At 53.7% G+C, this 14,888-nt stretch overlaps 1 protein-coding gene across 5 annotated transcripts in view; it reads left to right on the plus strand.

Moving 5' to 3' along the window:
• The window catches only part of ASH1L (ASH1 like histone lysine methyltransferase), a 108,147-nt gene extending 93,663 nt beyond the window's left edge, over positions 1-14,484 (plus strand). For all 5 annotated transcript variants that reach the window (XM_039849607.1, XM_039849610.1, XM_039849609.1 and 2 more), the window contains 12 exons: positions 275-427; positions 1,846-1,900; positions 1,979-2,111; positions 3,049-3,297; positions 4,469-4,555; positions 5,417-5,507; positions 5,934-6,072; positions 6,181-6,353; positions 8,695-8,861; positions 10,642-10,681; positions 11,524-11,826; positions 12,106-14,484. In XM_039849607.1, the coding sequence (XP_039705541.1) occupies positions 275-427; positions 1,846-1,900; positions 1,979-2,111; positions 3,049-3,297; positions 4,469-4,555; positions 5,417-5,507; positions 5,934-6,072; positions 6,181-6,353; positions 8,695-8,861; positions 10,642-10,681; positions 11,524-11,826; positions 12,106-12,197 (1,682 nt within the window). In that variant the 3' untranslated portion in view covers positions 12,198-14,484. The remainder of the gene's footprint in view (positions 1-274; positions 428-1,845; positions 1,901-1,978; positions 2,112-3,048; positions 3,298-4,468; positions 4,556-5,416; positions 5,508-5,933; positions 6,073-6,180; positions 6,354-8,694; positions 8,862-10,641; positions 10,682-11,523; positions 11,827-12,105) is intronic.
• The last annotated feature ends 404 nt before the right edge of the window (positions 14,485-14,888 follow it).

Here is a 14,888-nt window from a genome sequence, read left to right on the forward strand (position 1 = left end):
CCCGGCCGCGGTCGCCACCTCACAGTTAAGAAATCGAGACACAGTCCGAGATGGCTTGCCCAAGGTCACACGGCCAGCGACAGGCCGGGACGTGGACGTGGCCAGACTTGCAGCTCTAGCCGCACTGAGCCGCGTCCGGCGCCGCGATGGGGCCCCTCTGACTCGCGGCCTTGCCTGTCTGGTGACTGCCGCGCTTCCCGCTTTCCTGGAAGGAGAGAGAAAGCCCCAGCGAGCTCCTCTTTTCTTGAAGCTCATTGTCACTTTGCCCTTCCAGACGTCTTCATGACCCAGTTCTCCGCCCTGCAGACAGCCCGGTCTGTGCGGACGCGGCGGCTGGCAGCTGCGGAGGAAAACGTGGAGGTGGCTCGGGCAGCCCGCCTGGCCCAGATCCTCAAAGAGATCTGCGACGGCATCATCTCTTATAAAGGTGACCGCGGCCCCCCAGATGCGCCCTCCGTAGCTGTTCTGAACACTCGTGTCACTTACCCTTGCCAGAGGCATCCAAGGCCAAACACAAATGACCGTCCAGGGTTAGGAATTTCGGGGGTTACTCAGTTCTTCCTCACGCTGGAGTTTAGAGTTTCGGGACCGGTCATGGTCTTTGGGGCTGTTTTTACATCCCTAGATCTAATACGTCGGTTCTTTGGACGGATATCTTGGAGAGTGAAAGCTGTGGATTCTTGCCCTAGAAAAATGCATATACGTAATTTTGCATGTACTTAAAGGCTTCACAGGCCCTAAAGTCCGCGTCAAGGAGCAAGAATAAAGTTGCAAGAAAATTCCTCTAAAGGCGTTTTTGTGCAAGCGCCTTCGCCCCCTTCGCCACAGCCCTTCTGGGCGTGCGCGGAGCGGGAAGATGGGGAAGGGGAGTTAATTTTGGACAGGTGGCTTGGTAATGTACGTGACTTTTTACAACCAGAAAATCTGGACATATTTAAGACGAAATATTTTAACAAATAATTGCTGCTTTTTGCCATCAGCTTTGGCTGGTCTTTCTTCCTTTCCTTAATTTCTGAAGATTTTTTTTTTTTCTTTTCTTTCTCTGTCTTCTGTTTGTGCTTGCTTTCTAGTGGCTTTTTATAGTTAACCTAAGGTAATAGAGAGGAAAGGGGAGACCAGCCTGTCCTAAAACATGAAGTTTTGTGACACCTGTAGCCTTTACATTCCCAAAAGAGCCCACTGTGCCTTCTCAGCTGGCCCCACCTGGCCCAGTGAGAAACCGCAGTCGATCGTATATCCGCATGGCACTGCATTCTGGGCAGGAAGCAACAGGCTTTTTCTCTCCGCATCGTAAGTTGCTAGAAAGGAAGTAAAGTAGCGAGTGAGAAGAAGCCCCAGGGCACATGCATTCTGTTTTTGTAAATACAGAGTAACTGTTACAAGAAAAAGGATTCCAGAAAATATTTACAATACTAAATTATTCGTTATCTGGAGTTTAATCGAATCCAAACCAACAGCGTAATGTTAACGAGATTTAGGAAACACTTTTTGGATGAGAACAGTGACAGTTTAGGATTCGTGGTGAGATTCGTCGACCCCGGAATCTGCCCTGAGCAGCCCGGCTGCCTCAGTCCGCCACCACCACTCCCTCCCCGTGACCCGCCGACGTCGCCTGCGGAACACTCTGTCCTTCATCTCTCAGGCCGTCCCGAAAGTGCCTTCCGGTCCCTGCCGTTAGCTGCCCACGTTTCTGGGACATCCTTGCATTTTTCATAGTCAGGCCTCAAAAAGACTTGGATTTTTTTTCCTAACTTTTAATTGGGGGGATGCCGCGTTTCCGGGTGAGAAGCGAGGCTTGCCACCCTTGCTCCCGAGCGCCCCACTGACGCGTGCGTTCTTTTGCAGACTCCTCCCGACAGGCGCTGGCGGCACCGCTTCTGAACCTCCCCCCAAAGAAAAAGTAAGCTCCGTGTGTGGGAACCATCTGAGTTTTAGAAACGCGCTGTGTGCCAGACTGACACCTGGCTTTGCGTTCCAGGAACGCCGACTACTATGAGAAGATCGCCGAGCCCCTGGACCTGTCCACCATAGAGAAGCAGCTCCTCACCGGCTACTACAAAACCGTGGAGGCTTTCGACGCCGACATGCTCAAGGTCTTCCGGAACGCCGAGGTAGCTCCTGTCTTCACGAACAGAGCGCTTCTAGGGCTGCTAGATTCCTGCCTCTTCTGTCGATGGTTATTTCCGAGTGCCCCTAGCCTAAGGATTACGGTGCGCTGAATATCGTGGGCTCCTGTGTAGTAGAGACATCGCTATGACAAACGTGGAAGGTTAAAGCATATTCCCAAAAAAGCATATTTTTGTAAAAGCCTCATTTTGTATTGAACCTTTATAATTCGCAGAGTACGGACATTTCAGTACATTTAAATCACACTCAGTAACGTTATAAACGTGTCTTCAGATCGGAACGGGGGTGTTCGCGACTAGGTGCCCAATGGGTGACGCTCGGTAGAAGGTGGTTTGACCCGATTGGAAGGGGAAGGCGGAGTGTTGTATGGCGCAGAAGAAACGTGCTCAGTGATTTCAAAATAGCCGGGACAGGTGTTGGAAGGGGAAAGGAGGCCTTAGGTGAAGAAAGAATCGAGGTTGAAGATAAGGGACTAGAAAAACAGACAAGTGGGAGAAGAAGTAGAGCCGTCCCGACTTAGGGTGCTTCCTGCCGAAACTCGGCTTCCCTGTGCGTTTCCACTCGCAGCTCTGTCCCTGAGACCTGCAAGACGCAGGGGAACGGGGAGCCACTCTACGACATTATTCTTGTGACGTTCATGTTCTTGGTCCCTATGTATTTTATCGAGTGGACAGTGAGGCCTGTGAAAGAAGTCCAATGACAGAACAACAGACCAAATGGAAAAACGACCATGCCGATTGTAATGTTAATTCATTTTGGTTCAGTTTAAGTGGTTTTCAGCTGCCTGGCCCTCTTATTTGCTGGCATTGGAGATCTGTTAACCAAAATGGGAGGGTAAAGCAAACCCTGCTTCCTCTTTGGCTATGTTTGTCAGCCATACTGACAAGACTAAACGTGATTTCTTTCTTCTGCTTTCTTCAGAAGTACTATGGACGTAAATCCCCAATCGGGAGAGACGTCTGCCGCCTCCGAAAGGCCTATTACAACGCCCGGCACGAGGCATCGGCCCAAATCGATGAGATTGTGGGAGAGACAGCAAGTGAGGCGGACAGCAGTGAGACCTCCGTCTCCGAGAAGGAGAACGGGCACGAGAAGGACGACGACGTCATCCGCTGTATCTGTGGCCTCTACAAGGACGAAGGCCTCATGATCCAGTGTGACAAGTGCATGGTGAGCTTCAGGAGGCGAAGCAGAAACCCAGTCCTGACGGGCACGGCGACCACATTCAGAGAAGCAGCGTGTGCCTCTCTCGGCTTAGCACGATGGGCTCTTTGTGGAACTGAACTTTACCTTGGTCTGTTACCCCTCCCCTTTCACCAGCTGGTCTTTCTCCTTTTTCACCTCTTTCGTTTCATCTTCCGCTTCTTTTGTTCTTCCCTTGGTTTCCAGACGAGTCATTTTATTGCCACCTGTGGCAAAGCGCCTTCCGGGAAGGACCACAGGCGGACTGTCAGTATTCAGTGTTCTCGGTGCATCGCTTGTCGTCATGTTTTCTTCGGAGGCCGTCTCAAAAACCTTGAGATTGTTTGGCTTTGCTTTGGGCTGTGTGTCTTACAGTCTCATGGTGGCCTCTTCTGTGTGTCCTCAGCTGCAGGACTTCTGTTGAGCTAGACTTGAGGCGACACCCAATGATGTCTGTGCTGTAGATTTAATTTTGACGTGGTTGTGGAAAGAGGCAGGCACAGCGTTCCCGGCTGCGCCATCTCGACCAGAAGCCTCCTTCCCTTCTTTTCCTACCTCCCATTCTTTCTGCCCGCTCTCCACTGCTCGTGGCTCACGCAGCCCGGGTCAGAAGAATGCTAGGATGCAGGCCGGTGCGCTAGCCGACAGGCATGTGAGGACCGGCGCTCTGGACCGCACCGGTCCGGGGGTGCAAGGCAGAGAGCTCCGGGGGCGGGGGCGGGCGGCCCGGGCAGAGCCCTAGCAGCCCCACTGGGTGTCTCTGAACGCGTTACCTGACTCGAAAAGGGAGCTGCACACAGGATGGTTGGGAGGACGTGACTAGGTGAGAGTGAGCAGAAACGGAGCGCCAAAGGCTCTGGCGGTCGCCGTGTCACTGACGTGTGTCGTTGAGTGAGAGCACACCCGATGCCTCGCTCGCGCATTCCGCAGTTCTCTGTCTGACTCCACACTTCCGGATCTGTGTACTGTGACGCCGTGTCTGTGCGTGTGTCCAGACAGGTCCTTCCCCTTCCCGTTTTCCATTTCGGATTTGTCACGCGCGCGCTCGTCCCTTGGCTCGTTGCCGCTTGCCCTGTCCTCCGCTCGTCTGTAGTCCCGGCCGCCGGGACGTGCGTCAGTAGGTCCAAGGCGCCCAGCTGCACACTCGCCTTTCCCGCAGGTGTGGCAGCACTGTGACTGCATGGGCGTGCACGCGGACGTGGAGCACTACCTCTGTGAGCGCTGCGAGCCCCGGCCTGTGGACCGGGTAAGCCGCCCTCCCGCGACGCCCCGAGGGACGAGCAGGCGATGCGGCCCGTGCCGTCCCCTCCGCCCCGCTCCCGGTGCTCCGGGTGCCCTCGATGAGTCACTCGGCGCCCCCTCCCCCGCTTCAGTTTCTCAGCACTGCATGGAGGGTCGTGTCTCCCCCTGCCCTTTCTCAGGGGCGTGGTCCGAGGGACAGTGAAACACTCGGATCCGTGGGTGCGGCGGTGCGCCACACGCAGCCAGGCTTTCTGTAAACGCCACTGGCCCCGTGTGCGAAGCAGCCCCTGCGGCCCTCCTGACTTCTTCGGCATTTGGGCGAAAAGAGCACTGGACTCAGGGTGGGGCTGCTTTCCGGGAGGGTCGGCGGCTTTGTGACTCGCCCATGGTATCAAATGGGCTTTTATCTCGGCTCTGCCCCGTTTACGCATGTGTCGGGCACGTCGCCGCCGTCACTGTCCAGGCAGCATTTTCCAAGTGGACAGCTCCATGTCTCGAGAGACAGGCTGCAGAGCGCCGTCTCCCCGGCCCTTGGGTACCAGAGCTGGAGCCTCCCCAGTCATGGCGACGAAGTCCCCTTCACGCGTTTCGCACGCCCTCCAGGCGGCACAGAGCAGCTGCACAGCTAGCGTCGTCGCCTTTGGTCCGGGGCCCTCGGCCTGCCCATTTTCTCCTCTGCCCTCACTTTCCCAAGTGTTAAAGGCCAGGCGCTTTCATCTTTTTTATACCTGTGGTGTCAGCATGGCTCACCGTCCGTCGGCACCGGCCGTCAATTCACGGTCTCGGTTCTCGTCCCCTTGAATAGCGAGCAGCGGGCTGGCCATGTGGCCCCGGCCCGGCCCCACTGGCTTTCTGCTCCCCTCAGGAGGTGCCCATGATCCCGCGGCCCCACTACGCCCAGCCCGGCTGCGTCTACTTCATCTGTCTGCTGCGAGATGACCTGCTGCTGCGTCAAGGTGCGTGCACAGGGCTCGCCCTGCGCGTCACGGCTGACTCTCTGAGGGGCGGGCGGTATCTGCTGTCCGCATAGCGTTTACTGTCTCCGTAAGAGCGACAGAATAAAGGATTTTCTATCCTTTGGTCCTCAGTCCTACGTGCCTTTCTCTTCCACCAAATGAAACTGATTTGGAGAGCCCAGGGTGTCATAAAGCGAATTTTAAGACTGGGAAGGACATCCAGGATTCCACGAGGTGGACGCCCCACCTCGTGTTATTGTCACAGTCTGGAGGGGCTCAGCATGTCCGCTAGGCGGCCGGCAGGAGTGCTGTCCTTGCCGTCGTAGATTTACATTCCTGCTGCGAAGACCTTGGGTCAGATCGGTGGGGCCTGACAACTCACGCAGGACCCCTTCTAACCTCCTCCCGTGTTCTCTGCCTTCCCAGGCGACTGCGTGTATCTCATGAGGGACAGTCGGCGCACCCCTGATGGCCACCCCGTCCGTCAGTCCTATCGACTGCTGTCTCACATCAACAGAGATAAGCTCGACATCTTCCGCATTGAGAAGCTCTGGAAGAATGAGAAGTACGTGCGCGGCCCTGTCTCTCCCTCCGGCCGCGCCCTTCCTGCACAGCGCCGAGCGCTCTGGCCTTGCTGACCGCTCCGCACCTTTCTCCTGTTCTCCTCTTTCAGAGAGGAGCGTTTCGCCTTCGGCCACCATTATTTCCGGCCCCACGAAACCCACCATTCTCCATCCCGTCGTTTCTATCACAACGAACTGTTCCGGGTGCCGCTCTACGAGATCATCCCCTTGGAGGCTGTCGTGGGGACCTGCTGCGTCCTGGACCTTTACACGTACTGTAAAGGTGGGTGCTCTGGGCTCCTTGAGAAACGATCTGTCCTGTCATCGAGCCGCAGTGGCCACCCCTTTCTCCTCTCTGTCCAAGACCAGCCGTGACGCTTCGGAGAACTGCTGTCTTTTTTCTTTATTTTGTTTCCTTTTTTTTACCCAGTATTTGGTACTCAGCGACACTCTCTTTTTTTTAATTTTAGCATTTTTTAGTACTGCGCACTTAGTGCTGTTCGTGTTTGTGAGCCGATGGCCCTTCACCCGCCCATTCCACAGTCCTTGAGGCCGTCATCAGCCCCACGTGTGTCCCTGATTCACACAGATTATCCGTCCCACGTGTCTTTGTTTTACACGAAAGAAAACCACATAAAAAGAGTCCACTAGACCAAAAAAATACTAAAGAAATAGGCTGACATCAAAATACTCATTTCACGTATTTTCACAAAAAGATACCAATGAAAATTCAGAAAAACAATAGATTTAGTTCGCTGTCAGTGCCGGAGCTGTGACCTGAAGCAGTCACCTTCTCTTCGTTGGGCACAAAGTCACCGTCCTCACCGCGGGAACTTTCCGGAAGCACAGCTTCGGCTTCGTTGTCTGTGCTCGTGCTTTTGGGCAACCTTCTCCCAGCCCCACCTTTTGCTAAGGTTCCATCGATTCTTTGACATTCACTGCAACATTTTTTAAAATCTATTTGAAATTTTAAGGCTCTTTGGATGTTTGGATCAATAACCTAGAATTGCAGTTTTGTGGCCAATGGAAGAGCTTCTTAAGTCTTTCCTGCAGTGAAGGAAGCTGGTTCAAGGTCGCTGCCATATTTATCAGCAGGATGGACTTCAAATATTAAGTGAATTAATTCATTACCGGTTAATTTGTGACCAACCAGTAATTCATTAATATCTGTATTCAAACTGTCAGAGCCTTCCTTCTTCTTGAAATTTATTTAATAAGTTAACAAAGCCAGTGACGCCTTCTGCAGTTGTTGGAACCGCATTCCCTGTGCGACCACTTCTGGCCGTGCTGCTTTCCAGCCAACATTTAAAGCTGACGGCTTCATAGCACTCAAAGCTAAAGCAATATTCTAGAAATAATTTTAAATGATGGATTTATTCCAGGCTTCTATAACTATGATTCATTATCTTCAAATTTATTAAAAATGTCATTAAAACTTAATATAATTAATCTTAAAGGTAGAAATGATACCTTGATTTAAAGATTGGACCAAAGAAGTTGTATTGGCGGCAAATACACAGCGCTGGTACTTGGATGCTCTAAATCGTGTGGGCGACCAGGTGCGTTACCTAAAAGTAAAAGTATTTGAAAGGGAAGATGTTTTTCCTTCACATAACATTCAGCTTCTACAGTAAAATACTTATAAAATCCCGAAAAACATCAGTAGTCACCCAAGGTTTTTTATTTGCCATCCAATGAACGGGAAGATCATAATTGTGTCAGTAAGTGTTAGTTCTTTGTACGTTGCTGGGTTAAGCTATTGTTTTTTAGAAAGAGTAATCGCCAGTAACGGAAATGAAAAAGAACTGCATAAAATGAGACCACATAAATGGAAACCACGTGTAAAAAGTCGGCAAAAATGGGAATATTTACGGTGTATTTAAAAACAAAAAACAAAAACCTTGTAAATCGAGGGGCAGGTGTATATTAAACAAAAGCAGCACAGTCGCTCTCTAAGCTTCGTGGTTAGCAGTGCGGGCCGTGGGATCGACAGTCTAATTTCGTGTCCAAGCCCCACCACGCTCCCCCGCATGCCCTTGGGCCGGCTGCTCAGCCCGGTGAAAATCGGGATTAGCACCGACTTGAGAGACTTGCATCGCGAGTAAGTGAGTAAGTGACCTGCGAGGCACTCAGCCCAGTCTGCGGCTCACGGTGGAAGTTCCTTGTCTGCCGTGGCCCAGTTTGTCGCCTGGCGCCTCCTCTCAGCCTCACAGCAGCGGAGTCCAGACGACACACTTACCACACGTACGCCGTTCAAGGCCCCGGCCGCCCGCCCCACCCCGTTGGGAAGCGTTCATTCCCACCCGTGCCTTCCTCGCCTGCGCTGCCCCTTTCCTCCCAGCTTCCCCCTCAAGCCGCTCCGTCTCTCCTTCAGAGTCTCCCCTTGAAATGCCTGCAGCGCTCCAATGAGCTGCATCTCTGGTTTCGTTCCGCCCCGCAGATGCCCTTTCTCCTGGTGCCAGCGTCCAGGGACTCTCGTTTCTCCTGCAGTCGCCAGATGCTGGCAGTGCTGCCTGTTCCCCTCTGGGGCTGACTGCTCTCCCGATGGCGTGTGGCGCTCCCGGGGCAGCTCGGGGGGGCAGGGGGCAGGTGGGAGGCTTACTCACCCGTGTTCGGGCCCACAGGGAGACCCAAAGGCGTGAGGGAGCAGGACGTGTACATCTGCGACTACCGGCTCGACAAGTCCGCACACCTGTTCTACAAGATCCACCGGAACCGCTACCCCGTGTGCACCAGGCCCTATGCCTTCGATCACTTCCCCAAGAGGCTCACCCCCAGGAGAGACTTCTCCGTAAGTGCCGGCCTCCCCTCCCCGCTGCGTGTGCGGGGTGCACCGTTGGGGCTTCCCGGTGGCTCTCTGCTACTTCACCCGGTTTCCTCGCCAGTCCCCCTCTTTGGGGTGTCTGAGCGACATAAGCACATTTATTCGGCAAAGTCTGGCATAAGCTGTGTCAGGATATTTTCGATTTCCCGATTATACCTTAGTCAGGTTTTCCTCCTTTTTTCTCTCACCTCTTTATATTTTTCGCCCTTGAGCTCCACCTTAAAGATTTTGTTCTGTTTTCCACACCTATAATTTTAAAAGGCGAGTAGAAGGGATAGCAAGAATCCTGAGAAACCTTTTGTGAAAATAATTCACGGCTTTTCTTTCCGTCCCTGGATTTCAAATGTAAGACGTCATGATGTAAAATTTGAAAGGTACAGAAGCGTTAAGAAAAATGGTGTAGTCACGTGCCGCATAACGACGTTGGTCCCACAAGATTATCGTGGAGCTGGAAAATTTCCATTGCCCAGCGACAGCCTGATGTCGCAGCACAGCGCGCAGCCCGCGTGCGCGTGGCGCCGCCAGGCGTGCGGCGTGGAGCGCGTGCCGTCGGTGCGGTCCGCGGTGCTCGATCGTGATAACGCGCTGTTCCCCGCGCACGTGTTTCCTGTGCTGTCGGTCGCCATCGCGGGGCACTCTTTCCGCTCAGATGAGAAACGTTCGCTGTGAACGGTGGGCCGTGTTTGCCGTGCCCCTCGATCGCTCCGTCTTCCGCCGTGCTCCATGGAATCTCGCGTTGTGTTGTGAAGGGCGTGTGGCCCAGGTGCCAAGTCCACGCACCGCTCACGCACTGACTCCCCCAGCGCGACCCCCAGTCCTGGGCTCTGTTCGTGGGCGGCGCCCCGCGCAGGTGCACCGCCTTCCATCTCCCATACCGTGTTTTCACGGCGTCTCGTCCGGGCTGAGATACGAACCTACTCCCCATGGCGTTCCAGCTGCCTCCAGCGCCCCGTGCAGTGACGCCCAGTGCAGTGACACCCAGTGCAGTGACGTGCCATCCCGGCCCACAGCCCGCGAGCGGGCGAGGGACCTGACCGCCCGGGTGTGCCGGGGGCCGCGCTGTCGTACGACCACGGCCGGTGGCACATTTCTCGGGACCCGTCCCCATCGTTAGGCAGCGCGTGCCTGTCGTCCCACCACCCTGGAAGTAACTGCATTAACATTCTCGTTACCAGTCTTTTTTCTATGCGTGATTTTTTTTTTTCAAGTCATTGCAAACACAGTCCTCAGATTATTTTGCGCCGTCCACAGAGGTTTTGGTCACCCTCCCTTTGCTGTAGCGAAGCCCAGCGAGATGCTGTCCTCGTCCCTGAGTCTTCTCGAGTGGGCCCGTTGGAACCTAAATGCTTGGAAATAGCGTAACCAGAACGCAAGCCTCGTGCTCCTGTTTTCCCCATGCTCTTCAGATTTTACTAAACTGTTCACTTCACATGTGTTTCCCGCCAACAAGCCCTGCCTCCCATCTGGAACTCTCTGGGCTTGCTCGCTCAGTCAGCCGCTCACCGATTACCTCGGAAACGCCAGCGTTAACTACTTAAAAGTTGGGACGGAGCAAAAAGAATTGCGAGCCTGTCTTTGCCACTGTGGCCGGCAGAACTTCAAACGCAGTCTCCCGGCTCAGACGGGCTCTAGCCCTATTTCCCGCCTTTCCCTCCGCACCCCCCGAACCCTGAGTGGGCCCCGGATCATCCGGCCCAGCATCGCCCGCTCCTGCAACACGCTTACTGCTCCCTTTTCTTCTCTGCAGCCTCACTATGTCCCAGACAACTACAAGAGGAACGGAGGGCGAGTTCCTCTCTGGGAGGATTGTGAGGGGAGCCCCCCAGGAGTGGTGACACTGCCCCTGCCCTCATGCCAGCTGCCCCTCCCTCCCCCTCACCTTGCCGGAGTTCCTCTTCTCGCAGAGGAGCCCAGCGTAGAGCCAGCAGCAAGGGCAGGTCTAGGTTTGAACGATTGGAGATGGAAAAGAAGAGGATTTGGACAGAGTCCGAAAAGCCCCTTCCTTAGGTTTCTGCAGCTTCCCCATGACCCCAGGGCGCGTCACCCCAGGGGCCGTGGTCGAGGAGCAGAGCGGGCGGCCGGGCTGTGGTGTCTGGGCTCGTTTCGTGCGTGGGAGGGGTTCTCGAATCCAGCACCGAGGCTTCTCTTCGGTCCCTTTTTCCGCCGAGTGGGGCACAGCAAGTTCTTCACCTCCACCGATAGCTTACTCCGTGGACGGAGCGCTCAGTGTGAGATGCGGAAAGATTCAGAGACGCGAACCTCCCCCGAGATGCTGGCTGCAGTCGGGCCGTTGGTGTCGCAGGGCTGTGCCACACTTCTCAGTACTCACGAAGCGGCCAGTGAGAGCTCGCTGAGCAGTGTGACCAGCTCTGGTGTATTTCACGGACGTGCCGGATTCCTGAAAGAAAGCAGGAAAAAAATTGAAACTTACAAATAGAAATTAAATTTCTGAGACGGGGTGGTTCATTCAGAGATAACGAAGCGGACACCAAGCCAGGTTCCCTAGCCCCAAGCCACGGCTCTGACCACCAGGCTCTGGTCTCAGCCGTCCTGAGGCCCCGGCCCGTCGTCCCCTCCAGCCCCCAGTGACCTGCTCAGCTTGACTCCAGGTTTGCACGTCCTTCCGGCAGGTCATCCTGGAAGTCCGAGCGCTCAAAGCCTCCCCTGAAGGACCTGGGCCAGGAGGACGACGCTCTGCCCTTGATTGAAGAGGTCCTGGCCAGCCAGGAGCAAGCAGCCGATGGGATGCCCAGCCCGGTGGAGCCGGAACGGGACGGGGCCGGAGCCGACGCCAGCGAGGGGGACCGGAAGCCAGAGGAGCGGAGCCGAGAAGCGCAGCCAGCCTGCTCCCCGGAGGAGCGACGGCACAGCCAGCGGGAGCGGCTCAACCACATCTTGCTCAGTCTCCTGGACAAAATCCCTGGGAAAAATGGTAAGAAGGGCGTGGCTGCTGTCTGGGGCCGGAGACCAATGGGAGGCGAGGGGGAGGGGAGGAAAGGAACAACTTGCCGTTACTCGCCCAGAGTGGAGGGCGTCCTAAGAGGAGGACACCGTCCAGTCGTCCTGGCAGTGCGGCCGGGGCGTGAGAGGGTCTCCTGCTGACCTGTGGCCGAGGAAGGAGGTCACCGCACACCTGTTGCCGCCTCAGCGCTCCGTCCGGAGCAAGGCGGGCAGCGGGCATTTTCATGAGCCTTCTCGGTTCTGTTTTCAGCCATCGACGTGACCTACTTGCTGGAGGAAGGATCAGGCAGGAAGCTTCGAAGGCGCACTCTGTTCGTCCCAGAAAGTAGCTTCCGGAAGTGAACCTCGGCCACGCGGGCCTCGGCTTCCGGGACCCCGCGGCGCGCATAGCCCTGCCTCCTGTCCTCTGAGTGGACAGGGGTGGGACGGGTCCGTCCAGCAAGGGCATGGGGCCATGTCGGTGACATTAGGTACTTAGTAAACCTTGGAGCTACTGGAGAGGAAGAGGAGGGTCCATCTGACCAGCTCGGCTTATCTCGTTTTCCTCTCCTGCTCCACCCTGAGGGCTCGCGGGGTGCGGGGAGGGGAGCACGCAGGGGATGACCGAGACCTTTGGTACGTCACAGCACTGCCCCTCCCCCGGCCTGGGCTTCTCTGTGTCATCCTCTGACCCCACAGGCACTGCTCAGAAGCTGCTTCCTATACCCAGGTATAACTCAGAATCCACAGGGATCGACCCGGCCCCCGCCATCTGTCCTCCGCAGCCCGGGCGGTGGCCGGGCTTCCCCCCAGACCCCCGACAGTGACGGGCCACACTCCCTTCTTGCCGACAGGTCAAAACGAAACACAAGTTGACAGCTCAAAGCACTTGTAACTGCTGCCCCCTCCCTACCTCTGCTCCCCAGAACGGAACCACGGAACAGGGCAGGCCCCCATGGGGTCAGAAGGGCACAGTACTTACTGTAATTACCTGTTTTAACCTTCATAACCTGCCAGACGTAATTTTTTCTAACGGAAGGCCAGGCCCCCGCCAGCACATGGGCGGTTTATGCGCTGTGGTTTGTGTGTGTCTGCTATGCTGTGCGAATGGAGATTCATTTCAAAGTAAAATCATCTTAAAACCTACATAAAAATGAACTCTAACCCCCGCCAAACGAAAGTCACTACATAGACTGTTGAACAGTATTCGCCTATCAGAGTATTTGCTGTGAGTGTAGATTAGCAATTGAAAACACTACTCTTGTTTTCTTAATTGTACAGTTTTCAGTGTCCACCTCTTAAAGAGACAGTGTGTCGACCCCACCCCTAGTCCCGTCTCCTCCACCCTCCTGACGACTTCCTCGTCGGGGGGCTATCCAGGGTGTTTCCTTCCTTCCCATTCTCTTGGCCAGAAGTTCAGACAATGCTGTCTCTTTAAAAGTAAAATTGAAAAGGCTTTGCTTTGTTTTCTCTCAGACATACATATGCATATACGTTTTAGATGTTCTTCTAAGAGGAAAGATGGTTTAAACGTGCCAAGCCGTGTGCGTGTATATATGTACGTATGTGTATGTGTAGATATATCCGCTGCCCGACCAGTAAGCAATACGATAGCAACGAGCCCCGTCACCTCTTCTGATTCTGGACCAACGCTGTCCTGACTGCATTTCCCTACGACGACGACGCTCTGACTCGTTTAGGTAGAAACATTGACCACCTTCCATTCCATTGACGCTTTTTTTCTTTTCCTCCTTTCTGTGTCTATCTTGAGGGAAAAAATACAAAACAAAAGAGAAAGGGGATGCCAGAGATCCCCTCGAGCAGAGAAAAAGCAGAATAAATATTTTATTAAAGAAAAAAGAGAATTAAGAAAATAGTTTGGAGTATTTTCTTACTGTAGAGAAGCACTGTACATTACTAAGAGGCCTGGGTGTCAGCTACTCACGTGTGGAGCTGGAGAAATCGCATGTCCGAGCCGTCGGAGGGGTTTCTTTTGGTTTGCATTTCAGGGAGCCAGGTGGGAGGGAGGCGGGGCAGGGGCACTTTGGGGGTCTCCTTTTAGTCAAAAGCAGGAAAGTGACAAGAAAGAGTTTAAAGTTCAATATTTCCTTTAATAGTGTTAAACACTAAAATTTTAAAAAAGACGAAAAAAGAAAAAAAAACTTTGTAAAATGCGAAAACAGAAGCAAAAGACACTACGCTCTGTCATTTTATCTTTCTTTTGTTGAAAGACTAAAAACTGAAATGTTTTTTAGACAATCAAATGTTAGGTAAGTGCAAAAACTTGTTTTTTCTTACTGGTGTAGAAATTAATGCCTTTTTTTATTTTTCGGTTATTTTATAATAACGAAATAAAAAGAACCCCCTAGCTGCCAGGCGGGTTTTGGTGTTTGAAATGCGGGGCGAAGCACTACATCACTGCAAATAGAGACCGTTAGTCTGCATGTCTGTAGGCTGTGTGATTGCGGAAAATATAAATGCTGCTAATATATTTCCTTTTTACAAAAGCATATCTAAATAGATGATTGTTTTGATGTTAATCTTTGTAAATTATGTATTACCAATTTTAACATTGGATGTAATTGCATAAAAAGCTTGCATCTCAATCCTTGAAAGTCTAGTATTAAATGGAAAAAACTTTTCCTAACTACAGAGTGGTGAGTTTGCTCTTTTTCCCCCTTTCCTGTTCTCCATTTATCTTCCAGGACCCTCTCCATCCTGTTTCCAGAGAGAGCTTTTTAAAACCACAGCATCAGCATCCCGGCCCCTACGTGGGCTCCCGCCGTTGACTGCTGGGTAAAGCCATCTCCTCGGTGGTGGGGTCGCCCTGGCCGGGGCCAGTCTGCCCACCCCACCGGCACAAAGAGCCTCCCCCCGTCCCTCACCCGCGTGCCGTGCTCTCACCCGCTCCTCGTAACCCAGGTTGGCAGTAACGTCAGGCCACTGCCATCGGAAGCAGGTCGCGTGTATGCACGATTTGACGTAATCTTCAGAACGGCCCTTTCAGGGACCGAAACCCACTTTACCAGGAAGGGAACCGAAGCAACAGAGGTG

This window comes from Pteropus medius, unplaced genomic scaffold, assembly GCF_902729225.1.
Source record: "Pteropus medius unplaced genomic scaffold, Ma_sr-lr_union100, whole genome shotgun sequence".
Lineage (NCBI taxonomy): Eukaryota > Metazoa > Chordata > Mammalia > Chiroptera > Pteropodidae > Pteropus > Pteropus medius.